The sequence below is a fragment of the Solanum verrucosum genome, unplaced genomic scaffold (genome assembly GCF_900185275.1).
Source record: "Solanum verrucosum unplaced genomic scaffold, falcon-dt-bn FXZP01000064.1, whole genome shotgun sequence".
NCBI lineage: Eukaryota > Viridiplantae > Streptophyta > Magnoliopsida > Solanales > Solanaceae > Solanum > Solanum verrucosum.
Genome location: NW_026020144.1, coordinates 1009251 through 1035764, shown reverse-complemented (window position 1 = coordinate 1035764; position 26514 = coordinate 1009251). Strand labels below are relative to the sequence as shown.

The window sequence follows — 26514 nt, the reverse complement described above, 5'->3', positions numbered from 1 at the left end:
CCATTATTGGTTTCGTTCAACTTTAAATTATTTTTAGTATTGGAATCTAACTGATTGCAGAATTAATCCTGATTAGAAGATTCAACAATATTGGATCGCGGAATTCATAGTGAATTATATGATTGGATCGGATTAATACATATGAACTGAGTAATTTAATTCACACATTGAATTAATATGAGACTTTCACTCGTGGATAGTATTTAGAGAAGACGCGGCCATTGATGCCACTCATAAGCAAACAATAAGTGGTCTCTCTGTCCGAAATCATACAGAAGTTCCGCAATATTCTTTTCCGAGTCAAATGAAATAATCCTACCATTTATATTCAGATAAAAGATGTGCAGATTAGCAGGATGAAAATCCAGAGACTACATCAGCTTCAAGAGCCCATGGACAATAATTTACAAGAGCATCGGTTAAATTTGCAGTATATTTCCTGACCCATACTGCATCTTGACTACGAATATTGCTCTCGAGGTACCACAATGTAATGTCACACGATGCATAATAGAGATCCCCACCCAATACTCCAAGACAGTGACCGTCAAAGGCATACATCTCTGGATTCAATTGCAAAGCCCATAAACGCGTATTGACAGTATCATAAAAAATGAACTGTGATAGTGCGTCAAACCAACAGAACACTCCATCGATTACCCCATATGACACTGATTTCGTCCATCTATGAAGGATAACACTGATAGGTACATCTAGTGTGATATCGATGGTAGACCACATGCTAGTCTCGGAAGAGAAACTTTCAATTGTTACACTCGAAACAAGTTTTCAAAACGAACTATTGTAAAGGAGATGACATCTTTTTCAGGGTTATCATGAAATCCAATACCTGCTGCAAAGGTTACGCAGGACGTTGGAGTTACAGGGACGGAAAGATGCTGCCTCGTTGCAGGATTATAAACATAGTAAGCCCTCTGATATCTTAAATCCTCAGCCATTAGAAGGAAACCATTAGAGGATGCAATAATAATATACAATCCCCTGCCAAGAAAATTGACCGACTCATCATCAATATGATGATGTAGTAGATGAGGAAAAACAATGAACTTCTGGAATTTCTTTAACGAAATCTCTAACTTGACAAAAGAAACCTATCATGTAGGGTTGTGGAGAGAGTATTAAATTTTAGTATTTTGTTTTTTCTGCCAAGTTCCAACTCATGTTAGTATTGGAGTCTCAACTGATTGCAGAATCCTTATATGATTGGATCGGTAAATATTCTAGCCAAATTTAATAATTTGGGGATAGAGTTGGCTCATAGTTTAATTATCGGTAACTGTTTCTATCACACTCTTGATTAAGAAATGCAAAAGCTAAATGTTCACATCAATAATATGATCTCAGATGCAAAGTGAACAAAATGAAAGCAGATTAAAAACAGAAACTACCCTGTAATTAACGGAAGTGTTCTAAGTTCAATAAAGAGGATTTGAGAAAGAAAAATCTCCAGTACAATATTGATCATTTTGATTGATGTAGAACAATGGATTTCTGAAGATACCAACTGGCAGCTAAAAAAATAAAAAAGAATATTTTCGTCATCGCGCCTAAATCCAGTTTAAAACTACATCAGTTTCCAGAGAAGAGCTACAAAATTCCCTGGGCAGTATATATCCAGCTAAAACATTTTCTATACACAGTTGTTATGTGATTCAAAACGGAACTGTGTAGGGCAATGCATACAAGTCAACATCAGGTAGGTATTGTGCCCGTGGCTGCCACAATGAAGAGCAGCTTCCACAAGTTTTGTCATTGCTGCTGCCTATATTTTTTTCCTCAACTCGAGCTTGCTTAGGTTTTCTTTGGAACAGCCATGATTGATCATCGTCCAAATCTAGATTATCACTTGGCAGACTTGGTGGAAGCCAGTTCTCAATCAAATTCTTGTACTGAAATTCTATGCTGTTCTCGTGCACTTCAGAACATGATGGAGTTGCATTGTCTACAGCCACACGGTCAACCCACCCACAATTGGATGTACTAGGCTCTGAAACTACTACAGGAGGAGGACAACTTCGTTTGTTTGTAGTTTTCAACAAAGGGTTGGCTCTTTCAGCAGATGCCCTGACAGTAACTTCCGCAACTTGTTGAGCAGGTTTTGGCAAGTGCTTCTCTTTGGAAGAAGCTGATATTTCACCTTGCACACCCTTTTTAGACAATCTAATTCTGATAATGCTACCTATTGTCAAGCAAGAAAACTTCAGATTAGCAACAGATACAACACAACATAAGACCAACATAGTAAGTATGATATACCAAGGGAAAGATAACTACCATGCGCCTGTATGCCACCACGTGAAGGTGAGGCAGGCCTCTTCCTTTTATTACTATTCTGGGTGCTGTCGGATGAGCAGCTGGAATTCTGTGAACACACAGCAGGCTCATGTTCCTCAGTGAGATTGCTCCTCTCCAACTGCTCAGCTTCATCTTCTAGACATTTAAACAAGTACTTCCCTTTGGACTCATGAGTGGCCTTGTCAAATCCAAGATTACTCTTCTCCTTTTTCGCCTTCTTCTCTTCTCTTTTCTTTTCTTTCTTTTCCCTCTTCCTGTCCTTCTTTTCTGCTTTAGCTACCTCCCTCTCCTTTTGGAGCTTTAGAGCACCAGGATAACAAGTTCAGAATAGAGGGAGATAGAAGACTAATACAGCATGACCAGAAGGATAATGAACAATTAAGATCCCCTCTGAGGATCATTCACTGAACTTTTATCACATCAAACAGACATGGATGTAGGCACCAAACATGTGTTGGGTTCACAACATATACTTCTATCATTATGACAGAATACAGAATCTAAGTCACCTAGTTCTATTTATCACAACAACCTGGCCCCAGGTCTTACATGAAGTTGCATAACAAGTGGTAACCAAGAACAATCATGCAAGACTCCCAACAAAGGGACAGTGATGCAAACACCTAATCAATTAAGCAGGTAGAAAAGAATAACTATATTACAGAACACTTCACATTGTGGACTAAACAGAATAGTCACTTTCTATTTGGTAGTTGTGACAGGGTATGGGAATCGTAAGAATAACTAATTTCACTGACAGGAACCTCATTAAAACCTTTTAACATGGAAACAAACAGAAAGACAGAGCAAGAAAGAAGCATGGCATGGACCCATGTTCAGCAGGGGACATTCATATTCACAAGGCTACAGCTTCAATTGGTAGATTTAGCTGCAACTAGTAGTTTGAAATACAGTTTTTAGAAAGGCTTTTCAAATATGCATAATGGTAAGTTTTTGTATGAGCAATCTGCCAAAATACATGACTTTTGAAGAGTACCTCAAATTTAGTTTTACCCAAAAATCTTTTCTAAAACATCTTTGATATATCGTGATTACAATTTTAAAAACAGTGGATTACAAGTTAAAAAATCTACTACTCACGCACAGTGCCTATTCTTTCTAGTACACCTCTTCCTCAAACAAAACATTAAAGCCTCAATGATTTGCCTACACTTCCAACTTCTCATTACGATTAACACATTGAAAGCCTAAAAAGTTGCCTAAACTTACCACTTCTCCATCTTTACCACAGGTTAGAATGAAATCAAATTGCTCGGATTTCCTATAACCTATCTCGTAGAATTCATCAATTTCTGTTAAATCCACAAGGTGAGCACAAAAAAGTATAAACTAATCCTCATTTCTAGCCAGGTACAATTAATAAATCCACACAAATCGTCCTACAAACACAGTCAATTTATCCCAGCACAAATCAAATCCACTCTGTACATTATATACAAACCCTAAATCCAAGTTCACAACTAATGCACAACCCACGAAAACCACAAAATTTCCTTGAACAGATTTACATAGTATAGATCCCTGCTAGATTATATCAAGCAACAAGAGCGTAAACACATAAATTCAAGTGCTCTTTGTTTCAACAAACCTTAATCGATTCGATCAAGGCTTCATTGCTGGCTCTATTCAGCGAATAGCCAGGTGGTGGGTATGGGAAGCACCGAGACATCCTCAATACACAGACAAATCCCTTTTCGGTTTCAGATCTGAGACTTCCCTCCCTTTCTTTACCAAAAATAAAAAACAAATCGCAAAAAATACAACAGTTTGGTTCAGATTTCAAATCGATTTGGCACGATACAAATGATTACTTGTGATTGAATCACAAAATCAAAAATTTCTGGAAACCCTAGAATTAGGTTACGGCGTCTCTCTCAGAATATTGAAAGAGGCGGTGATGAATATGAGGCCAGAAGGCACCACATAATGATGTACTTATAGGCGGATGGGTGGCCGACTTTGAACGCGTTGTTATTTTTACCTTATTGCCCTTTTGTTTTCCTTATAATTATGGTAATGTCCCTTTCCTTAGCAAACACGGGTAGTATCGCCGAAGGCCCATTACCAATTACAATTAGAAATATTTTATAATTTAAAGATATTACTTGGCTAGTTGATTTGAATTTATATTTGCAATTTTGAGATTAAGAGAATTAGAAGTTTATTGCATTTTGTAAAACATTACATACATATAACCTAGGGAATATATTAAAATGTAAAAAATTATAATTATTGTGGTTCTTCTTCTTTTCTATTCCAGTTTTGTTGGACGTAGTAATCTAGTATTTATTGCAAGTGGGGAGGTGGAATGTAAAATTAATTAAGGTGTGCGAAAGTTGATTCAGACATATAATTATGAAAAAGAATTATAATTATTGTAAGCTTAATCGATTTAATTTGATTTAGCTAAAAAAAAACAGCTCAATATATTAAAATGTGTAACATATGTTTGGTATACAATCGATACATTGGTATATGCAACAAATTAAGTAAACATTAAAAAATTATATCAGTATGAATTATGATTAGATGATTGAAATTCTTTTATCCTTAATAAAAGTAAATTTTGCTATGTGTGAATCTGAATTAATTAAACTTTAATGTGACAATTGAATAATAGTAGTAATAAAATATATAAAAAAAAAACCTCCTTCCCCGGTTCCCTCCTTTTCCTTTCATTTTTCCCTCCTTTTTTTTCATGGGATGATTAGTTGTCCAGCAAGTTGGGCCGAGATTTTTCCCGAACCGACGGCTATGGGCCCCAATTTAAACTGCTGACGTGGCAAACTTTGAAACCCTCACTAAACCCAAAATTGAGTTGTTTACAAATCGCCACAAAGGCCCATAGAATAAAAGTTTACATTTTCCAGAGATTTTCGGAAGAGGAAAGTGGATCGCCGGAATGAGGAGAGTCAGTAGAATCGCCGCCTTATACCGGGCAGTGGACAGTGCAGCCGCCGTGGAGGTGCCGCAGCATAGGATGTCTACGGCGGCTCAGTTTAGCACGAGCAGCAACAAGTCATCTGCCAGGTCTAACTGGTTATTCAACAATTTGCTCACGGATCTATCTGCTAGAACCGCAGCTCATGCTGTTGCTGGAACAATGCTTTTCTCGGTGGCGGCTACCACGTTGACCGAGGAAGTCCACGCTAAAGAAGCAGTGCCACCGGAATTACGCCCAAAAGATCTTGTCCTTTATCAGTATGAAGCTTGTCCTTTCTGTAACAAGGTTAAAGGTATTCACTTTTTAGCTATTTCTTTCTTGTCCGTTTGGTTTATTTTGTACTTATTTGTGCTGATGTGCGTGATTTAGAAATGTCTTAGCTCAACAGTATAACGATAGCTAGTTATTTTTGTCCTGGTAGCCTATAGATTTATTAGCACGTAGCTGCAAGGATTGCGGTAATAACGGAGAAAAAATTCAAGATGAAAAAGAGAGCAAGTGACTGGGAAATTTCTTTGGAACCTCATAGGATTTGTATTTTAACTACTCTGCAAAACAAGAGCTTTACTTCCTTTTTTCTCTTATAGTTTTGGCTAAAAGAGAATCTAGTTTTGGCTTAAGAACTTCTTTTTTTCAAATGGAGAATTGAATTTAGAACTATTCCTCTCATACTTGATCCCGTATTCACCCTAGTGCACATAGCTTATTGAATTCATTTGTGATCTGTCAATAGTTGGAGATGGTTCATTGACAATATGATTAAGAATAGACTTTGGACCTAAAACAACCTCAAAAGCTAGCTCATGATGGGAGACCAAGTGATCATATCCCCACCAATGTGGGATACTCAACACGCCGCACACCTACACCTAGGACTGGACATCTGGAGCATGGCCAATATAGGACGGAGGGCTGAACATTGGAAACAATAAATTGGGATAGTCCTGCTTTGATAACATGATAAAGAAATGAACCCTTACCCTAACTCAATCCCAAACTAGCTCATGAGCGGAGGATTGTCCATAAGTAGACCAAGTGATCCCATCCCCACCTATGTACGATACTTGACACAATAAGATAGTTTTTTTTTTTTTTTTTTACCGTGGTTTCCGGGCGTCGCTTTGCGAACCCGACTAGCTGTACCCACCGGGTCCCGCTGTTTCAAGGCGGGTCCACCACGGTTAGTTCCACGGGGCCCTGGAGACGCGGCCGGTTTGTAATGCCTCCAGTGGCCCTGCTGGGGCTCGAACCGGCGACCTGAAGGACTTTGTCCCAGGCCTTTACCAGCTGAGCTACCCCTCAGGGTTGACACAATAAGATAGTAATTCTATGGTAACAAGATTCCTAGAATCTTCCTAAACAATATATCTAGCATCTTTAATTCCCACTAGCAAGTTACTCTCTCTCTCTACAGTATGCTTCATCTCAGTAAACTATTTAGTGTATACTCATATTCTTGGTTGGAATTTACAGTTGCCTAACTACTTTTGATTTCTTGATACAGAATGTTTTCTGAAGGTGTATTGACTTTTTTTGACAATTTTATCTCTGAGTAGTCATATTGCCTGCTTGTTAACGTTTATGATTCCAAAACTGTGATCCCTTCTTTTTTTCTGCCCCTTATTAATTATTATTAGCTGGTATGCACCATAGTCCTTCACTCTGGAACTTCTTCTTTTCAGCATTCCTCGACTACTATGACTTACCATACAAGATCATTGAGGTCAATCCCATCAGCAAAAAAGAACTCAAGTGGTCTGATTATAAGAAAGTGCCTGTTGTGTTGGTTGATGGTGAACAGATGGTGAACTCATCAGGTACTTGCTATATATTTTCCGATTTCCTGGAATGCTTCAATTTTTTGAGTAAATTTGCTGTTGATTGCATTGTCACTGTATGATAGCTGTAAACGTATTGATGATAAGATGCTATGCTTTAGTTTTTTTACACAACTAATTACAAGATGCATCTTGACTGTTGGTAAAATTAATTGAAATCCTATTCATTTGGAGTGTTAGTAAAATAAGACAACTATATCTGCATTTAAGATGGATAGAATGGATTATATAACATCTTATTCGTACTTGTCTCTATTATAGTTACTTCTAAATACTTTTCTTTTGCACTTTTCTGTGGATTATAGATATTATTGATAAATTATATGAGAAGGTTCGTTCTGGTGATTCTACCTTTGATGCCGATGAAGAGAGCAAATGGCGCAAGTATGCACTTCTTCTTCCATTTATGATTGTTTTATGACTTTGCCATAGCGTTTTCCTCTTGAGATAAATGATATTTGTGAATTAAGTAATCAAGTCAGTAACTGACGTAGGAAATTAGCCTTTCTTCAAATGAAACTTTTTGCTCTTTGTTAGGTACTTGGGTCTTATCTAAAGATCATGATTCTTGCAAATGCAGGTGGGTGGATGATCACTTGGTGCACATGTTATCACCTAACATATACCGAAATACCTCAGAAGCTCTTGAATCGTTCGATTACATCACTAGTCATGGTAAGGTTTGATTGTAGTGACCTCTTGTCAATATTCTGGGAAGATAATTTAATATGGTGCTTTTCTTCTTTCATACTAATGGCTTTGAATCAAAATGTCTAGCTTTCTTTAATCCTACCTTTTGCAGTAAAGTTTTGATGCATGTGAGTCTTTAATTAGTCCAGAAAAAATGTTGTCTCTTTTCGGTGTTTTATCCATCTTATAAGTATTCAGTTAATTAAGTTGGGGTAAACAAGTGTAGTTGATGTAGGTGATACTTTGCTGCTTCCTTGCTAGACTTGATGTTGTCCGATAGTAACTATTCTTCTGTTACAACTTGAACAGTGTGATTACATCCATTGTCTTACATTTTGCATTTTAAATTTGGTCTGAAGAATTCAAGATGAAAACATGTGAAATAGAATGCTACTGTATCATGATTTGTATCCAAGGTTATGTCCTCTATAAATTTGACCAAAAGCAAATGTTACTTGCTCAGTGTGTTACTAGTCGTGGCTGTTCTGTTTAGTTGAATTTGTCTTGTTCATTGTTTTCTTCCTTGCTCCCTGTGTTTTTCTTATGTATTATTTAAGTTAGGCTTGATAACGTATAGTACCTAAATTGTAGTGGATACGAGAAAGCGTGGAACTTATTCTCAGTCCTTCTACAGATAGTTTAGAGAGTTCTTTACTTGATTGCCTAGAATTCTCATATTTATTTTTTCAGTGTCTACATACTAGCAGCTAATAAATGGTTGAGTTTTTGTCGGCTTCCTTTTGATCTCTATTCAACATAGCCTGATTGCAAGTCTTGTTCTGTTTTGTCTACCTTCATATTAGTTAAAGCCTGGGTGCCTTTTAGAGCAATGTTTTCCTTAATTTACCTCTAGCTCAAGTCTGATCTTATTTTATACTAAGGACAGGTAATTTCAGCTTTACGGAGAGAATAACTGCCAAATATGCTGGAGCTGCAGCCATGTATTTTGTTTCGAAGAAATTGAAGAAGAAATATAATATTACAGATGAGCGTGCAGCCCTGTATGATGCTGCAGAAACATGGGTTGAGGCTCTCAAGGGCCGAGATTTTCTTGGTCTGTTCCAACTTCTCTGTCTCAAAATCGATTTAATTGATAGTTTTTGCATCAAATCCTTGTCATATGTGTGACCCTTGACTGATTTTCAATCTTAACAGGTGGTTCTAAACCAAACTTAGCAGATCTTGCTGTATATGGCGTTTTGAGACCCATTCGCTATCTGAAATCTGGTAGAGACATGGTGGAGAACACACGTATTGGTGATTGGTACTCTCGGATGGAAAGTGAAGTAGGCGTGTCTGCTAGAATTCAAGCTTAAGTGACGACCATTGGTCAATGGGCAAATCACATTCAGGATCAGTTTTTGACACTAGTTCATTACAGTTCTGAGAAAGAATATTACTTCCAAGCTAGTGACAAATTATTAAATATATAAAGGAGTGCACTTTCACAAAGTTTTGGTAGTTAGATACAAAATAAATTTGGATGTGAGCTTGTTTCCATTCTACATTGACTTATTCTTTTGGATATAAGTTGTATTTGAGGTGTGCTGAGACAACTGGCAGTTTACACCATTTTTTCGCCAATGGTGTAAACTCGTCACTTTCATGTGCTAATTTTACTACTGATTTGTCCTTCCACAAGATGTGGACCTTTCTTTTCCTAACGATCATATTAATTTCTATGTTTTCGTTACTGGGATTTGATATTCGTCCGTTCTACTTCTATACTTTTCCTCTCATATGCAGAAGTTGAGCTATAATTAAGAATATTTCGATAGTTTTGTTTACCCAAAACATTTAAGATGTGCTGATAGACTTGTGTCCTCTTCTATGATTTAAGGTTTGATCGGTAGAGTTAGTTTGTACTTGTGCAGTTGTTCTGGTAGAAAGTAACATGAACTTGAAGGAATTTAACTGCTCTCCTCTTGGATACATCTCTATATCCTTTCAGACATTTCCTCTCATTAAGTAATACTATCATTTGCAATGTGTGACCTGTATTCGAGATCCTATAATTTTAAGAGATTTTTTGCAATTTGGAAAAGAATAGGATTACTATATAGTAGTAAATAGTTCTTAATATGATTGATGTAATTTTAGTAATATTTGAGGAAAATAAAAGCCCAAAAAAAGTCCGGCCCAAAAAATACCCGTCAAGCACAACTGCTTTTCTGTCTTCTCTTCAATCATACGAAGCAAAGATCACCGATCAGAAGAGAGAAAAACAAAAACTCAAAGCTCTCTGTATTTCCCGAATCAAAAAATGCAACAAGGCGATTACACAACCTCCAATCCCTACTACAATTACCCTAATTCCGGCCAAATCTCGCCGGCTCCGATCCCAAACCCCACCCCTTCACCACCGGCATACGCTTCTGCTCCGCCGTTCGCCGCCACTTACACTCCGCCTTCAGATTACTCATCTTATCCCTCTTCTTACCCCAATCAATATACCCAAAATCCCGATTTACCCTCCACTGCTCCAGCACCTCCGTTACAAACCTACAATCCTCCACCACCAGCGCAGGTTCCGGTTCCGGCGTTGCAACAGCCTCAGCACTCCTCTCCGTTTCCCTCGTTTGAATCCCACGGAGCTTATCAAAACCCAGTTCATTCTCAGCCTCAACAATCTTATTATCCTCCTTACGATCATCCCCAGGCTGCTCCTAGTTACAATCACAGTCCCACTCCGAATTCTTCGTATCCTCCAGTTTATTCAACTCCGAATTATGATAATACTGTGAAGTTTGATCAAAGTGGACAGTATTTTGATGAACCTGTGGATAAATATGGGAATTATGGTTCGCGGAGAGGTGAATTTGGGCAAGATACTTATGGGAAACGAGCTGAAAGTGGATATGGTAATGATGGTTATGGTGATGGAGTGTTTGCTTATCAGGGTAGTAAAGTAGAGCCTTATGGGGCACGAGGGACTGGTTCAAAGTCTTCGACTTGGTCGTCTAGTTTTGATGATTTTGGGAGGCCAATTGGGTATAATTCTCCGAAAGAACGTTCATCAGCTCCAACTGCGAAGATCGTCAAGGCAATTCCCAAGGTTGATACGCAGCAGGATGCGAGAAGTGGTGTGCAGAAGTTTAGGGTGAAGTTACTAGCTGAAAGTGGTGGACAGAGTACCCAAGATGTTCTTTGCCAGGTGGGTCTCTTAGTACTGACTTTGGATGTCATTGATGATTGTCATTACTTTTGCGGAAGTTTTTGGTTAGTTACATTCATGAAGCATCTTAATATAGAACTGGAAACTTAATAGTAGTTAGTTGCAGTTGATAAATTTCAACTCAGGGGGTTTTGGTATGAAGAAGTATGCTTTTCTAGGATATGTTTTCCTAAAAGAAATCATTTTTCAGTGTGTTTGATTTCTTAGGATTATGGACAATTGGAAATTACATTTAACCTATCAAAAAGAAAATGAAAAACATGTTCCACCATAAAGGCAAACAACTACCATAGCTTATGGGCGGAAGTCAGTTTCCTTTACAAGTTTCTTGAACTCGGACTCCATATCACTTATTTCAATCAACATTTAGATGTTCTTGAAAACATTTATGAACAAAAACTTTATAATACCACTCCAATGTCTTTTCCCACTAATTTGGTATCCAACCAAAATGATCCTGAACGTGGTTTTCTCATATAAAACATATTCTACAGGAAATGTTCCCTGGAAAACATTCTTCCCCATTCAAAAGGCATCTGCATATTCCAGTTTCATGCCTTACCTGATGCTCCTCTGTTTATTTTGATGATTTCTGTCTTGACCAATTTCAGTTCATGATTTGGTATTATGGTACTTAGCATCTTGCTAAGAAATTTCCAAATTAGCATGTGCTTTGTTATATCTGAGATTGTAGCACCGTTACATTGGATCATACCATGATCTAACATTTTTGTGTCTCAATTCTTGATTCTCGATGTGTCATCTTCATTGAAACCCTGCCATGATCTGTAAGTGGTACAGACTTCTCATCAGGATGCAGTGTCCACTTAGCCTAATGAAGTTTTTATATGCTGCGTGTATTTTTGAGCCATTAAGATACACAGTATTATATAATATCCTTTTGGTAAAATCTTCTAGTTATGTTTTGTGCTTCAACAAGATGAATGCTTCCCTTTTTGGTATGTACCTGTGTTGTGCTGTTAATAGGCTTCATGTCTTGGTGTATTATGCATCTCTATCTCTTCATTGATCAAGCATATAGCAGCATTTTAACTTTGAGTCCTGCTTGTGGTGCATTCCAGATTGGCTTGGATGGAATCCGCATGTTGGACCCAAGCACTAGCCGGATGTTAAGAATTTATCCTCTTGACACGGTAACTAGACTTGAGGTAAGTGTTTGTTCTTTTTCTCCACGTCCAACCATGTATGATGATAACACAATTTTATTATTTTACCTTCCTGATATGACTATGAAAGAGTTTACTCTTTTTATGATATAATTTTAATGGGCTGAAACTTGAAGGTTGACATTGTTGGCTTTGCAACATTGTTTACTGGTAATGCTAGGATGAGGGCATAAATTGCTACATGCTCAATGTGCAGTTAGAATCTTGTTTTAGAAGTATTTTTGGGGTTTTCAGCTTCGACTGTCTTTTAACAGAATGCATGACAGCTGCATGATAGTTTTGTCCATACCAACAGGGGTCGTATATTTGAGCCTCAATAGCAGGATTTTAATTCAAGATTCTGGCGGTACATTGAGAACCTGAATAATATATACCCTCAACTTCATTAATGCACATTGGATTTTGTCCTTTCCTTGCCCCCAAGATCTGGATTTTCTCCAGCTCTTCAAACTTTTGCAGAGCATCAATGAACTGGTCCTATTTGTCTTGTTTAGGCGGCGGATTCATCTACCTTTGCCTTCTGGTCAAAAAGTGCAGTGGATATAGAACCAAGGCGTATCAGACTGCAGTCAAACAGTTACACAACCAGTTCCCTATTAGATACAGTCACGGCTGCAGTTGTACAGGTCAAATTTGTCTTTCCATTTTTTTGCATTTGGGATCTAAATTTGTTTTATCTTCAATAATTTAGTAATTGATGTTTACAACAACCACCCCTCAGTCCCAAGCAAGTTAGGATCAATTGCATGAACTCTCACTGCACGTAGCCATTTAAGCTCATCTTAGTCCGACATTATATTACATAAAAATAAGAAGCTCTAGAAGTTCTCTACTGATGTATAAATCTCTAACATGACTAATAGACTCCTAGGAAATATTGAACGTAAAGTAAACATGGTAACATGACAAAAATTTAATAAACTTACTGGTGTTGCATGTATTTATCTTTTCTTCCCTTATGTCTCATTTCTTGCTAGGTCTGTATGGATTCCAAGATATTGTAAGTCATTAGAGAGAATTTCCTTCCATGTGATTTTAGATCTACCCTGTAGCCTTTCAACATTTTCAGCATGATTTCACACCTACAGACCAGTGCGTTTGGAGGTCTATGTAGGATATGACCAAGCCATCTCAAGAGACTTTCTCATTTAATATGTGTGCTACTTGCACCTTTTTTCAAATGTGATCATTTGTTATCTTGTTTAATCTTGTATGACTGCACATCCATCTTGACATCCACATCTCTGTGACCCTCATCTATCTGGGGATATATTGGTTTGTTTTTTTAAGAAGGTAATAGTTGTATTTTGGAGGTCCAACATTCAATATGATATACCATTGCTGGTCTGATAATTGTTTTGTAGAATTTGTCCATTTAGGTAGGTATCCTTTTTTTTGAGAAAAGAGTAACTTTGTATTCATAGAAAAAATTCATGATCCAAGAAATGATGAATTGGAAACTTGCATCCCATAGTGTGATGGGCCCACCCCATACAGTTTATCAGATTACAAGTTTCCTAAGAACTCTACTACTTCTACCACCTCCCCCACCAAATCTTGTTTACACCAAAAAAATAGAAGACTAATACAGTTTGTTTTAATCCTCTGACAAGTAGTTTTCTGTCCTTCAAAGCACCTACTGTTTCTTTTCTTCCAGATGGACCACCAGATACATGATGGGATGAGCTTCCACCATTCTTCCTTTTTACCTCTGCTTCCAACTCCTAGTCAACTGTTCAGAAGCTCCAATGTAGTCTTTGGCATCACCCAACTAACCCCCAAAATGCATAAAAACATAATCCACAAACTGGTAGCTAATTGGCAGTGTATGAATAGATGGTTGTTCACTTCAGCTTCCTATTCACACATAAAGCACCTTGAGCAGATTTGCATGCCTCTTTCCTGTAGGACCTCATGAGTGAGACATGCCTTCTTGATTAGTAGCCAAACAAAACATGAAACTTTCAATGGACATTTCACCTTCCAAAGCAGTTTCCAGGGCCATCTTTCTACCACATATCCAGTAGCACTTTTTTATTTTCCATCATGTATTAATTTTATGTGTAACATGACATCTTCATCTCTCATGCCATTCTCCTGCAGCCTAGTATTTTGCATGAAACCATCTATTTCGTCCTAGAAGTTTCTCTGAGTTAAAATCTATAGTTGCTTCAAAAGGTTCTCGTCAGTGTTTTGTGAACACGAGATTGGTTTTTTTCCTTTTCATAGGCCGAATGTCTTCCATTGATGTCACACCAAGGTAGCATTACTATATAAGTTCCATCATGTCTTTAGGCATTTGTTAGGGCTTCCCAAAGATCTTGTCATCCATTTAATATAAAATGGTTTCTCTTTTCTACACCAAAAATACAAATATACAAGCTAGACTCTTGACTCAAGACAATGTTTTCTCTACTCATTCAAAAGTTATAATGTTCCTTTCTCATATTAACTGAAAAGGCTAAAAGGTACTGTATCTTTTGTTGCCACTTCCTTTCCACCATCCAAATTGCTTGTCTACCTGCTTGCCAGCGGCTTGTCAATGTTCCGTGCAGGAGCTACTTTATGTGAAAGCGAGTGTGTGCACACACATGAACACATACATATACTGCCTGAAGATAGAGAAGGATTTCACATCAAACAGTATATGCATTCAGGGGAGGAACTAGTAACAAGCAAGGGAGTTCAACCAGATCCCTTTTGTTGGAAATTATACTGTGCAAATAGGGGAAAAGATTTTTTTGTTGTTGTTATATATTAACTGTTGAATTCCTTTGACATAAGGTCTTAGTGGTAGAGGGGTTCAAAATTTGCTTTAGATCAGACATTTAGATCCCAAATAAGGCATGCTAGTAATTTTTTTAAATCCCCTTGTATAAGTTTCTGGTTCTGCTGGTGTTTGCATTAGTACACAGAGAGAGACCAACACAATATATGTGAACTTCTTGAAAATAACTTTTCTTTTCCTTCAAGCAGTTCAAGGAGATGGGTGGAAGAATCGGGTCTTCTGAATCTCCAAAGGTGGCTGAACAGCCTACTGAGAAGAAGAAAGGTCTTGCTGATTGGATTAATATAGTGAAGACCGTCAATGAGGAGAAAGATCACTGGGTAACATGTTTTGTTTTATTTGTTTTCACACGCCTCATTTTTACATGATATAATGATTAGCTACGACTATACTTTCTCGTTCAACAATTTTATTTTTTTTAAAAGAGTGGTTCTTTCTTGTCAATTTTATCTCATCTAATTTTGTTTCTATTCTCTCCGTATTTACTTACTTTCTCACTTAGACAGCCTTTTGGCTGATCTTCGAGTCTCTTCACTTGGTTATGCTGATTGAGCTGTATTTCCTCTCCAATTTCTTCAATATTGCCGAGCGGACTTGATTTCATCTTATTCTTTAATTTTTATAAGCGTTCTTATTCGTTTTCCTCCGGTCACAAGCTTATCAATCTAAAACATCTTCAAATTGAATCACGTATAGATGCAGCTTGAAGTGTATAGTGATTGGAACTCATGTCTGCTGCACTTCAAATTTGCCTGAAGTTTGTTTTTGGTAATTGTAATGTTCTTCTGTAATTCATATACTGCTAAAAGAAAATCTGTTAAATGATGTTCATAAGTTGCCAAAAGAAAAGGTTTTAGTCCTTGGTTTATTACTTGCCATAAATATTGGAGAGAAACAAAAGGATTGCGCCGTTCAGTTCATAATAATTTTTTATGCTAATTTCTGCTCCAGTATTTTTGTCACCAGCTGAATCGAGGTTTAATGAGTCATGTGCTGGCATACATATGCCGCTTAGAGAAATAATCTACCTAAATGTTATTGAGGTGCTGGGAAGTTTTTCATGTTTTAGTAGAACCATTAATTTTCATTAACTCAGTACCATTTTGTCAGGTTCCTGATGAAGCAGTTTCCAAGTGCACAGCTTGTGGATCAGCCTTCAATGCCTTCGTGCGCAGGGTATGTCTTGTCGTTACATATATTAATTCTTCTTCTTTGCACTATGTTTCATTCAAAGTTGGAGGGGAGTAGACTTTTTAATTTACTTCCCTAATGAGAGTTATGTGTTATTACTTGTTTTCTAAAGATGAGAGAAGTAAAAGAAATACTCCATCCGTTTCAATTTTTTGTTTGCTTTTGACTTGACACTGTGTTTAAAAAAGGTAAAAAAGACTTTTGAATCTTGTGGTCTTAGTAAGATATGTAGAGTGCACCAAAATGCCCTTTAATCATGTGGTCTTAAACATGCCATGTGGAACGTTAGGATTAAAGAGTTGCCAAAAAGGGAAAGAGACATTCTTTTTGAAACAGAGGGAGTACTTATTCTTGTTCAGAAATTATTTCCTACTTTCGACAACTTAACAAAGGTGAAATTGCAGATGTGGAGGAGTGGCCCTTACCCCTCTTCCTTCGTTTTGTGATAAAACTATGTAATTAATATCTCCTTCCCTTTTGCTACTCTTTCCTCTTTTGACCGTTAGCAAATATAAGTTATCCTGATATTTGGTTGCTTAATCTCTCTCCCCAACTACTTGTCTGAAAAGGAAAAAAGAACATGTTCCAAAATAGGAAAAGAAGAAACAAAATATGGAAAGAGAACTTGTTTATACTTGATGTTTAGTAATAGAAATTTGACTTTTCCAAAAAATTGTTTATGCATTTCACGTTGTGCATTGCTTTATGTTTTGCATTATTTTTTAAAGTTTAGGAAACTTAAAAAAGACTAGAGGAATGACATTTAGATTTTGTTCTCAGCATCACTGTCGGAATTGTGGAGATATTTTCTGTGACAAATGCACTCAGGGAAGAACTGCACTGACAGCTGATGAGAATGCACCAGTTGTTAGAGTTTGTGACCGATGTACGGTATGAATTAACTACCATCTGCACCTTCTATGACTGCTTTTTGTTCATCTCCTGATTCTCTTAAGGCCACAAATCACGAAAAGTTTTTTAGAAAGATTCTCCATTGGTAATTCAAAAATAGAAAGAATATAAATAAAGGTGTATACGCGGGAAGGGGCCCAATTCTGTTTTTGACATTTTGTTCTGGCTCCCTTTTCTAAATAAGTTCTCTTTTGGGTTTAAAAACGATTTCATAAAACTTAGTTCCTACTTCCTTTTTGATATTTTTTTAATAGTACTGACTTTTTCTCATGTGGTAATTCATGGTTATAGGTGCACTAAAATTGCTACTTTGCCAAATATATCATGGTTTCATTTTGTTAACTACATCTCATGGCTTTTCTCCAGGCTGAGGTTTCTCGTCGGCTAAGCAGCGCGAAGGAAACTGTCAATAGATCAACTGGATTGCAAAGTCATGAAGACCTTGCCAAGAAGCTTCAGGTGGTTTATTATTTGAATTTTCCATCACTTCGTGCTTTTTTGAAAGCTGCAGAAGCAGACCCTGCCCACATATTCCACTCACTTTTGCACATATATGAGTGCTCTTTGTAATTTAGAAACCAAAAGGCAAAAAAAGAAGGAAAGGAAAGGAAAAACCAAAAACTAACTTTTTGTCAGTTTTGTTTTTGCATAAAGAGGTTATATACTCCCTCCATCTCAATTCATTCGTCTTACTTTCCTTCTTAGTCCGTTTAAAAAAGAATGTCTTTTTCCTTTTCTAGAAACTCTTTAATTCTAACTTTCCACACGGCATGTTTAAGACCAAAAGATTAAAGTGCATTTTGATACATTGTACGTATCTTTAGTTTAAGAGTACAAGATTCGAAAGTCTTCTTAGTTTTCTTAAACTTCGTGCCAAGTCAAAACCAGACAAACAAATTGAAACGGAGCTAGTATTAATTACTCTGGCGACCTTTCAGATTTTTATTCATAAGCTTTAAAAACATATTAAGGGTTTCATCAACAGAAATTGAACAAAAATAAAGTATCACATCTAATTAAAAATTCCATCTGTATGATGGGCACTATGCCTTGGTAATGCTTTTTCGTGTATTATGTAGTTATACCGTTCTAGTTTTGATTCTTGCATCTGCTAGTTCATTCTGGGTGGAAAGTGATTATAGTATTCCTTTACAAAATGCTTTCATTGTTCTTATCGCATCGCTGAACTAAGTTGATGTTTAAATCTGCTTGTTATTCTCAGGAGGAGATGGAGAGAAACCGAAAAGGATCATCTGGTAAGTGTTTATCTACTGAAATACATATATGCTTAGTATTTGATAATGAGCTAATTCATAACATAGTTTGTCTGCTAGTTCATGAAGTTTTTCCGGTTTCAGGCTCCAGACAAGATCGTTCGGGGAGGATGAAAGAGGTTGCTTGCCCTACTTGTACAGTACATTTGCAGGTTAATAATCTTAGCCTTCCTTGGCTATTTGAAATCTTGAAGAGCTTAAGACCACTATTCACATTTTATATTAACTTCTTCTTCTACAATACTTGAACTGCAGGTTCAAGTTCCGAGCTCAGGTTCCGAGACTATAGAATGTGGGGTTTGCCAGAATCCATTTCTCGTTAGTTCGCACTGATTTTGATGTTTTTCGTCAATGGAAGGAAGGACTGTAAACTCTTTTCTGGTTTTGTGTGTTCTCATACATTTTTTTGTGCATCTGTTAATATTCGAACCGTTTGTGACGCGCCTTTGGTTGGTATCCGTTTGTTTCCTGGCAAGACAATTTGCTTATTTGATTTGTATTAGCAGGAAGAAATCTAACACTTTTTTTTCTTTACATGGAGAAAATTTAAGTGAATTTGATTCCATTAACTAAGTTTAAATTAATTTGATTTCTTCAACCCTTGCCCTCTTCTCTTTCCCTTTTATTTTGAGGTTCCAGTGGAATTATAAGATGTGAAAAACAGAAGGATAAACAAGAAAGATGATAGGTACAAATCGCTGGTAGTATCAGGTCCTTTAGCTATTGTTCTTGAGAAACCCAGTCTGGCCTATTACTCGAAAGAAGTTTTTACGGGATTCTTATCTACTAAAATTTTAGCTTCCCCGGGCGGGGAGAACAAGTCGGAGATTTTGAAATTGCAGAGACTTGATTTGATCAAAGTGTTGAGTATAGGAAATTAGTTCTAGTGTTTACTCAAGAATCAGTTTTCGTTTTATAAGGGTTAAAACCATGTATTTTGACTTCTTCACTTCATATAGTAGGGTAGATTCAAAAGACATGAAAGGTCTCGGTCTCCTTCCCAGTTCAAGTTACATATACGACTTTTATCAAATACGCCATTTGAGTATTCTAATTATTTCATACAAAAAGTTAAAATAACTATAGATATTCTCATTTATTTCGTCCAGCGTACGAAACTTCATTCCCCTTTTTCCAAAGGACTAATAATTGGTTAGGAAATTGAAGGAAAATGAGTTGTGTACTTGGCATTATTGCATTGTCAAATCACATTTTAAACTTGAATATTAGACCTCTTTGGCAAGCCACATAAATGAAGATGGTTCAACAAATAGCTAATTCGATTAAGACATATTTTCTTAACAACATTTAATTTAACTATTTTGTCAAATGACAGCTATCACAAAAATGTGCACACATACATTATTGTTCATTATTGCAAGAAATATGGAAGACAATTTTAAAATATTGATAGAAATATAAAGACCTTTAATTTGAGTATAGACTTATAAATATCTTATAAATTACAAAGTGAAATTACACACACATTAAATAAAGTGGTCCATATATGACACAGACAAAACATATACTCATTTGAAATTTTCATTTACTTTATTTTGCTTGAATTGCTTAGATTATAGTATATTACTAGATAATTTTCATACAACAGTATCTGAATTGTTGCTTAATTAAGTATTAATATTAATATTAATAGCATATTTCGTGTAAATGTCACACTAACTAACTCTAGCTACCATTATTAATGTATGAATCAAATGGTAGGATGTCATAATTTGGAAGGATTTCTATCTTCGTATTAATAATTACTATTAAAAGATTATTTATTTATTTTACTAAGAGAAGAATTTAGTGTATGGATATAAATAAAATATGGTGATTTCGTAATTAATAATGTGTTGATAACAAAAACACTGTTGTTACAATCAATTCACAACAATTCTAGGCCCCTCTATAATTTTTTCATTTTTTCTTAATCTTTCTTGTTCGAATGAACAGCCTTATTTTAATTTTTTGCTTAAAATACTAAATAACAAGATCATATTTCTAATTAAAATGAAAAAATTAGATATTCAAGACGAACACGAGCTCAATGTGAAAATGGCAAGCGACTTGCTATATAGTCGATTAAAATGCAAAAACAATAATAAAATAAATATCTATATATTGTCAATATATATAATTTAAATTCAAAAAAATATTGCTGATAGAAAGAAAATTTTCTCCTCAATAACACATGTACTAATTGCATTAACAAGTAGGTGCGCATTATTGGCTTATTTACGTGTTCACCGTTTGAGCTTCTGTTTGGTTATATATTTTAAAGTTTGAAACTTGAAAATTTGAAATTTGAGTTTTTGAAATTGTGTTTGGATATGCATTTACTTGTAATTTTTTTTTAAAGTTTTGTAAGTAGAAGTCCCAAAAACTATTATAAGCAAGTTTATAAGAATTTGAAAATCAAAATTTCAAAATCTAATCAATACATATTTATTTAAAGATAATTTTTTAAAATTTATGATTAAACGCAACAAAAGTAAACTTTTTCTTGTTATAAGACTTTCCACCTGTCTAATCACGAATGTGTCAGACTGGAAAATAAAAAATTGTTAGGGGTCCAACAATAAGCCATTAACAAGACACTAATGCATCTCTTGCAATATTTAATAATAATATCCTCTACCAAAAGTTAAAATCTTATCATTAATAATTAATCACCATTAGCTTACTCTAAATCTTCACAATGCATAAAATATTATCCAATATATTATGACAACTAATGTGTCTTATTTTGAGATTAAAAATTATTTCTGTTAAATTTAAATTGTGAATTTACTTTAGTATATTTTGTATATATATATATATCCTTTGTTTTATTTTACTTGGTCAGATCCCTATACTGAAAATATATGTTTCATTTCAGTTGTCCATTTTTTAGCAAATCAAGAAAGTTCTGGTTTATTTTTTTCATACTACCCTTAATTAAAGATTTCTTAAAAGATATATCAGATCAATATGAGTCGAGTAATTTAAAACGAAGGAACAGTACAATAAAAATAACTTTTAGCGGCAATAAATATTGACATTAATAAAGAGTGCTAAAGTCTTTACCGGCATTAATTAAGTGTCATTAGAACCAATGTCGCTAAAGGCTTTAGAGACATATACAAAGAGTGCTAATTGCCGCTAAAAATACATATTTAGCGGCAATTAATTCTTAATTCCCGCTAATGATCATTTTTATTTTTGATGTAGTGGAAGTAGTATACTTTGTTAGCCTCTATAAATAAGAAAAAACGTAACCCAACTTAATCATACTCAAATCCAACATTTCAAAGCTTTTTCCAAAACCTCAAAAGTTCTCTTTGTTGTTATTATTGAAAAAAGAAAGTGTCTGAATCAATTTCAGCAACACAATATAATATAATGTTTCATAATATCATGGTTATATTCTTCATTTCTTTTTTGTTACTATTTATAAATTATTGTGAAGGGAAAGTGCAATTACCAAAAAACATGGTAGTAAAAGCAGTATTTGCATTTGGAGATTCAATAGTTGATCAAGGAAGTAATAATTATGTAGCAACTATAGTAAAGTGTGATTTTCCACCTTATGGTAAAGACTTTAACGGTGGAATGCCCACCGGAAGATTCAGCAACGGCAAGACGCCGCCGGACTTCATAGGTAAACGTCTTGTTTTTACTGTTATATCGAGAGTTACTAGTCTTACATATATATGGTAGATAACCTAATTAACCTTGTACATGGTAGATAAAATTATATGTATTACTCTCTTGGTTCTATCTGTTTGTATTACGTTTCTTTTTATTATGTTTTAAGAAAATGTCTCTTTTCATTTTTCACAATTCTTTAATTTTCAATTTTCTTCTTGATATGTTTAAGATCATAAGATTAAAAGATATTTTGGTTTTTTACATATCTTTGATGTAAAATCATAAGTTTTCAAAGTCTTCTTTACTTTCTTGAATTTTGTGTCAAATCAAAATCGGACAGACAAATTAAGACGAATGAAGTATTATTTAACGCTAATTAATAAAGTTGTTAAACTTAATAGGAATTTGCATGGCTCTTAATTAGCATCATGGCTTTAGTGACTTCTTTCCAGCCGGAGTTTATAGGGTAGGATAGGTAGAGTTATTATTATGTTCCCTTTCCGTCTCAATTATTGTATTATTTTATTGACTTCTTTGTTATTGTATATTATAAATTTTATCGATTTTGATATGTTTTACTTAAGTCGAGAGTTTATCAAAAACATTTTTTCTATTTTCATAAGATAGGAGGAATGTTGTCTATCACTTGTGAGATTACATTGAATATGTTATTATTGTTATACCTTTTCAGAAGAGCCGGATCAGCCAAAAGTTTTAATTCTTCTAATTTTTTTCCTTGTTCGTACAATCATTTGGATTTTCATCAAGTAAATTCGTTGCATAAGATTTAAAAAAAGTTTTTTACATTATATAGTTAATTCTCAATATACTAACCGATCGAGGGATCAGGGATATAGAATATACAAAAATTGTACATATTAATACATAAAAGCATATCATTAATTAAAATTCCATTTTCTGAAAAATTACATTATTCATAAAAGAAAATCTTAACTCCGCCATTGAATTCGAAAAAATTTCTATCATAGAATGAAAATTCTCGTGACCTTACTATTTATTAATATACACTATTCAACTGCATGCAACTAACTTGTTAGTTACAACTGTACTTAGTAGTTAGGTTTAAGCATTTATACCTCACAGAAATAAAATATATCTTTTTCTCTTCTACTTTGTTTTGGAAAATAGATGTGTTGGTTACATTGTGGCCATAAGTGCAAATGAGACAAATTAAAATCAAATTGTGACAAAACAATCTCAATATATTCTTTGATGTCACCTTGTCAAGTGAATGTAATTATTAATGCAAGGAAAATTCTTTATTATATTATTAAAAAAAATTAAAAAATCAGGTTGTGATAAAAATAACACAAATTGCAAATTTAACCATTTCAGCTGAAGAATTGGGGATAAAAGATTTTGTGCCAGCTTACTTAGATCCAAATTTGAAAATTGAAGATCTCAAAACCGGAGTAAGCTTTGCATCTGGTGGTTGTGGATATGACCCTCTTACAGCTACCATCGTGGTAATTTTATGTGATTCTATTTGATTTACTCGAATTTTAATAAATTTATTTGAAGATTTTCAATATAACATAATATTTGTGTGACTATAAAGTTTAGAAAATAGCCATTTCTTGCAACATATTAAAAATATAGTCATGTTTACTACAGTAACCATTTTTGTCACACAAAGAGAATTGAAAAATACACTAAGCTTTGTTCCTTTTTCATTTTTGTTTATGTTAATCAGTCAGCTATACCTCTATCAACACAATTAAATCAGTTCAAAGAATATATTGGGAAGCTAGAAGGGCTAGTTGGGGAAGAAGAAGCCAATGATATTTTTAAAAATAGCCTATTTTTGGTGGTTGCTGGTAGTGATGATCTTGCAAATACATATTTCACTGCTGGAGTTCGATTAAAGAAGGATGTTAACTCATATACTGATCTCATGGTGGCCAAAGCTTCTGAATTTGTCCAAGTTAGTATACCTTATGCTTGCTATTTTTCTAAAATTTTGTTTTATTTTCAATTTGGTTACAAGTCCCTTGGAAGTTGTCACGATTCATGTCCATGACACGTATTGTCTGATTTGTATGCGATGTTCATAATGGAGAGCGGGCTGATAATGAAGTGATAGAGAAGGACTGAAAGCTAGTTTCTAGACTGACAAACTTCTGAAGAAAGGTGCACAGAATAGTTTAGGGGAATTTCATATCGAAGTAAGAGGAAAGTAAAGAGCTTTATAAGAAATAACAAATGTTCATAATAGTACCTAATATTTGAGCTCAATAATGGCGTAACAGATAAATATGTGAGGCCTGTTGAATTAAAAAGCAAACAATACGTGTCATAGACTTGAGTCTCTGAAAAAATCTCAATATATGAAGAGGAAACATATAGTTATTTATTTCCAATTTACATATTACTTTTTAGTTGATTAATTTTTTTTGTTTTCTTGAAGGAATTGTACAATTTAGGAGCAAGAAAAATTGGGATATTTGGAGTTCCACCAATAGGATGTTTGCCAGCACAAAGAACGCTAGCTGGTGGGCCACATAGAGTGTGTTCAGAAGAATACAATGAAGCAGCCCAATTGGCCAACACAAAATTCTCTTCTGAAATTGATTCATTATCCAAAAAGTTGGCCCAGTCCAAGCTTGTGTTCTTAGATATCTATAATCCTCTTCTTGATCTCATTGTCAACCCTCAAAAATATGGTAATATACACTAATCCCTCATTTATTAATAACTCAATCTACTTTGATCTGCTCAAATCCAACCTAATTCACCTGTTTGACACCTCTACTTATATATTCTAGGGATGTCAGATAGGCAGATTGGGTTGAATTTGAACAGATCAAGATGATTTGAGTAAAAAGAAAAAGAGGGTGATTTATTGATCCGTCGAAAATTTATTTGGGTTAAAATGTGTTGGACCAGTATGACTAATAAACAATGGGTCATATTGAGTTATAATTTATTTGTTTGTTTTCTTATAATTTATTTATGAATATAGTATTTTTTTTTCCCTTTATGATGACTATATATAACATATCAAACAAAAGAAACATATTTTAAAATTTTGTAGTATAATTACAATTCAATTCCTTTGAATGGTCTAATTAACAAAACAGTCAACAAATACATATTTTGTATATTTAAGTACAAATAAACATATACTATACAATATACAAAAAATATATTCATGTATACAGTGTATATGTTTTGTATATTTTGGTCATATTGGTAAATAAGTTTGTTCTAACTGTACATAATGATAGGTTTCCCAAAATATTTTGACCAGATTTTTCGTAGGATAATTTTGGGATACCTAATAGGCCAACTTTTAAAGGAGAATGAGTTCGACAAGTCATATTTTCATGAGATAATTTGATTTTTGAGACTACTTGTGCTTCTCCTTTTTAATCTTTATTTCTTATTTGTTGTTTGATCAATTTGTTGTTATGATTTTGTTGTAGGATTTGAAGAAGTTGATAAAGGGTGTTGTGGCACAGGAAAAATAGAGGTGACAGTATTATGCAATAAATTTAGTGGAACATGTGAAGATGATACAAAATATTTGTTTTGGGATAGTTATCATCCAACTGAAAAAGGTTACAAAGTTCTTGTTGATCAGGTCCTCAATAAATATGTTAACAAATTCTTCTAGATGAAGAGTGATAAAAAAAATAAAAAAAATTACTCCAATCAAGATGTATATTCACCTAGTTTGTTAAATTTGGGTAAAAAAGTCCAAAAAAAAGAGTGTTCAATTAATCCATCCTTCCTGTGCTTTCTTTTTAATCCAATATTTATAAAGTTTTACTTCATGTAATAAGACACTAAATTCAAGTTTATGTCATTGATAGTTCATTTATGTATATTCAACTGTTTATGTTGGAAATTTATTATTTTAAAAATTGTTAATAGCAATGTCCTTAATTACTAATTTTACTTTTTCGGAGTTTATGTTAAATCTAATAGTTAGAGTTTGTTTGATGTAAACTAAAAGTGATAATTTTTTGGTAAATTTAACAAACGACAAAAATTATTCAAAAATATATTTAAGAGATCAAATATGTCATATACATAAAAGGACCATTTTTGTTATCCTCTCATTTTGTTAGAGGGGAAAGATAAACGATAGTTGGAAGGGGATTTTATTTAGCATTAGCAATTTATTACCTTCTCTATAACTGATAAAAAATGAATCAAGCATATCTCGTTCAACCTTAAAATGTTAAGTATGAACATCCACCTTATGTCAGGGACTTCATGGGTGGAACCCCTACTGGAAGGTTCAACAATGTCAAAACCCAATCGGACTTGTTAAGTAATATTTACCGTTGATGAATTTTGATAGTCGTAAGAGAGTACACATTTTTAATTACTAAATTGTATTATATCTCCGCACGACCTTTCACGTGTGAGGCTTGCTTCATTTAAATGGGTCAAAATCTAGACATTTTTCTAAGATAAAATTTGTGGCAACAATGAGTAATCTGACCACGTAGTACATTTATTTGGGCTTTTTGGATACATTTGGGCACATGCACAAATCAGAATCAAGAAGCCCAA

At 34.6% G+C, this 26514-nt stretch overlaps 4 protein-coding genes across 5 annotated transcripts; 3 read left to right on the top strand and 1 right to left on the bottom strand.

The window, feature by feature from the left end:
* Window positions 1-1449: 1449 nt before the first annotated feature.
* On the bottom strand, window positions 1450-4235 carry LOC125827700 (uncharacterized). The gene is made up of 3 exons (XM_049507026.1): window positions 3926-4235; window positions 2296-2614; window positions 1450-2200 (listed from the first exon to the last, which is right to left on the bottom strand). Exons 1-3 carry the CDS (start codon window positions 4004-4006, stop codon window positions 1674-1676), a joined length of 927 nt encoding a protein of 308 aa, XP_049362983.1. The 5' UTR covers window positions 4007-4235; the 3' UTR covers window positions 1450-1673.
* Window positions 4236-5034: 799 nt separating this feature from the next.
* Window positions 5035-9423, top strand: LOC125827699 (uncharacterized). Its single transcript, XM_049507025.1, has 6 exons — window positions 5035-5573; window positions 6964-7098; window positions 7425-7503; window positions 7700-7794; window positions 8696-8863; window positions 8965-9423. Exons 1-6 carry the CDS (start codon window positions 5240-5242, stop codon window positions 9123-9125), a joined length of 972 nt encoding a protein of 323 aa, XP_049362982.1. The 5' UTR covers window positions 5035-5239; the 3' UTR covers window positions 9126-9423.
* A 545-nt stretch (window positions 9424-9968) lies between these two features.
* On the top strand, window positions 9969-18905 carry LOC125827658 (protein FREE1). 2 transcript variants are annotated; one of them, XM_049506973.1, is made up of 10 exons: window positions 9969-10963; window positions 12067-12153; window positions 12666-12797; window positions 15148-15279; window positions 16070-16135; window positions 16931-17041; window positions 17429-17521; window positions 18285-18318; window positions 18421-18488; window positions 18592-18905. In XM_049506973.1, exons 1-10 carry the CDS (start codon window positions 10073-10075, stop codon window positions 18667-18669), a joined length of 1692 nt encoding a protein of 563 aa, XP_049362930.1. In that variant the 5' UTR covers window positions 9969-10072; the 3' UTR covers window positions 18670-18905. The 2 variants fall into 2 exon arrangements, with proteins under 2 accessions (XP_049362930.1, XP_049362929.1); XM_049506972.1 differs by having other exon boundaries at window positions 18285-18488.
* Window positions 18906-21609: 2704 nt separating this feature from the next.
* LOC125827697 (GDSL esterase/lipase EXL3-like) lies at window positions 21610-25798 on the top strand. Its single transcript, XM_049507016.1, has 5 exons — window positions 21610-21979; window positions 23326-23456; window positions 23684-23914; window positions 24398-24653; window positions 25416-25798. Exons 1-5 carry the CDS (start codon window positions 21721-21723, stop codon window positions 25604-25606), a joined length of 1068 nt encoding a protein of 355 aa, XP_049362973.1. The 5' UTR covers window positions 21610-21720; the 3' UTR covers window positions 25607-25798.
* Window positions 25799-26514: the final 716 nt, after the last annotated feature.

What these genes read in the sequence shown, in the direction of transcription:
- LOC125827700 (XM_049507026.1), bottom strand. Translation starts at nt 4,006, where the DNA reads ATGTCTCGGTGCTTCCCATACCCACCACCTGGCTATTCGCTGAATAGA. An exon ending in CCTTGATCGAATCGATTAAG is followed by an intron (nt 2,615 to 3,925) that starts GTTTGTTGAAAC and finishes GGTGCTCTAAAG; the next exon opens with CTCCAAAAGGAGAGGGAGGT. An exon ending in TGGTGGCATACAGGCGCATG is followed by an intron (nt 2,201 to 2,295) that starts GTAGTTATCTTT and finishes GCTTGACAATAG; the next exon opens with GTAGCATTATCAGAATTAGA.
- LOC125827699 (XM_049507025.1), top strand. Translation starts at nt 5,240, where the DNA reads ATGAGGAGAGTCAGTAGAATCGCCGCCTTATACCGGGCAGTGGACAGT. An exon ending in TTTCTGTAACAAGGTTAAAG is followed by an intron (nt 5,574 to 6,963) that starts GTATTCACTTTT and finishes TCTTCTTTTCAG; the next exon opens with CATTCCTCGACTACTATGAC. An exon ending in GAAGAGAGCAAATGGCGCAA is followed by an intron (nt 7,504 to 7,699) that starts GTATGCACTTCT and finishes TTGCAAATGCAG; the next exon opens with GTGGGTGGATGATCACTTGG.
- LOC125827658 (XM_049506972.1), top strand. Translation starts at nt 10,073, where the DNA reads ATGCAACAAGGCGATTACACAACCTCCAATCCCTACTACAATTACCCT. An exon ending in GAGTTTGTGACCGATGTACG is followed by an intron (nt 17,042 to 17,428) that starts GTATGAATTAAC and finishes GCTTTTCTCCAG; the next exon opens with GCTGAGGTTTCTCGTCGGCT. An exon ending in CTTGTACAGTACATTTGCAG is followed by an intron (nt 18,489 to 18,591) that starts GTTAATAATCTT and finishes CTTGAACTGCAG; the next exon opens with GTTCAAGTTCCGAGCTCAGG.
- LOC125827697 (XM_049507016.1), top strand. Translation starts at nt 21,721, where the DNA reads ATGTTTCATAATATCATGGTTATATTCTTCATTTCTTTTTTGTTACTA. An exon ending in GACGCCGCCGGACTTCATAG is followed by an intron (nt 21,980 to 23,325) that starts GTAAACGTCTTG and finishes TAACCATTTCAG; the next exon opens with CTGAAGAATTGGGGATAAAA. An exon ending in CTCTTACAGCTACCATCGTG is followed by an intron (nt 23,457 to 23,683) that starts GTAATTTTATGT and finishes TATGTTAATCAG; the next exon opens with TCAGCTATACCTCTATCAAC.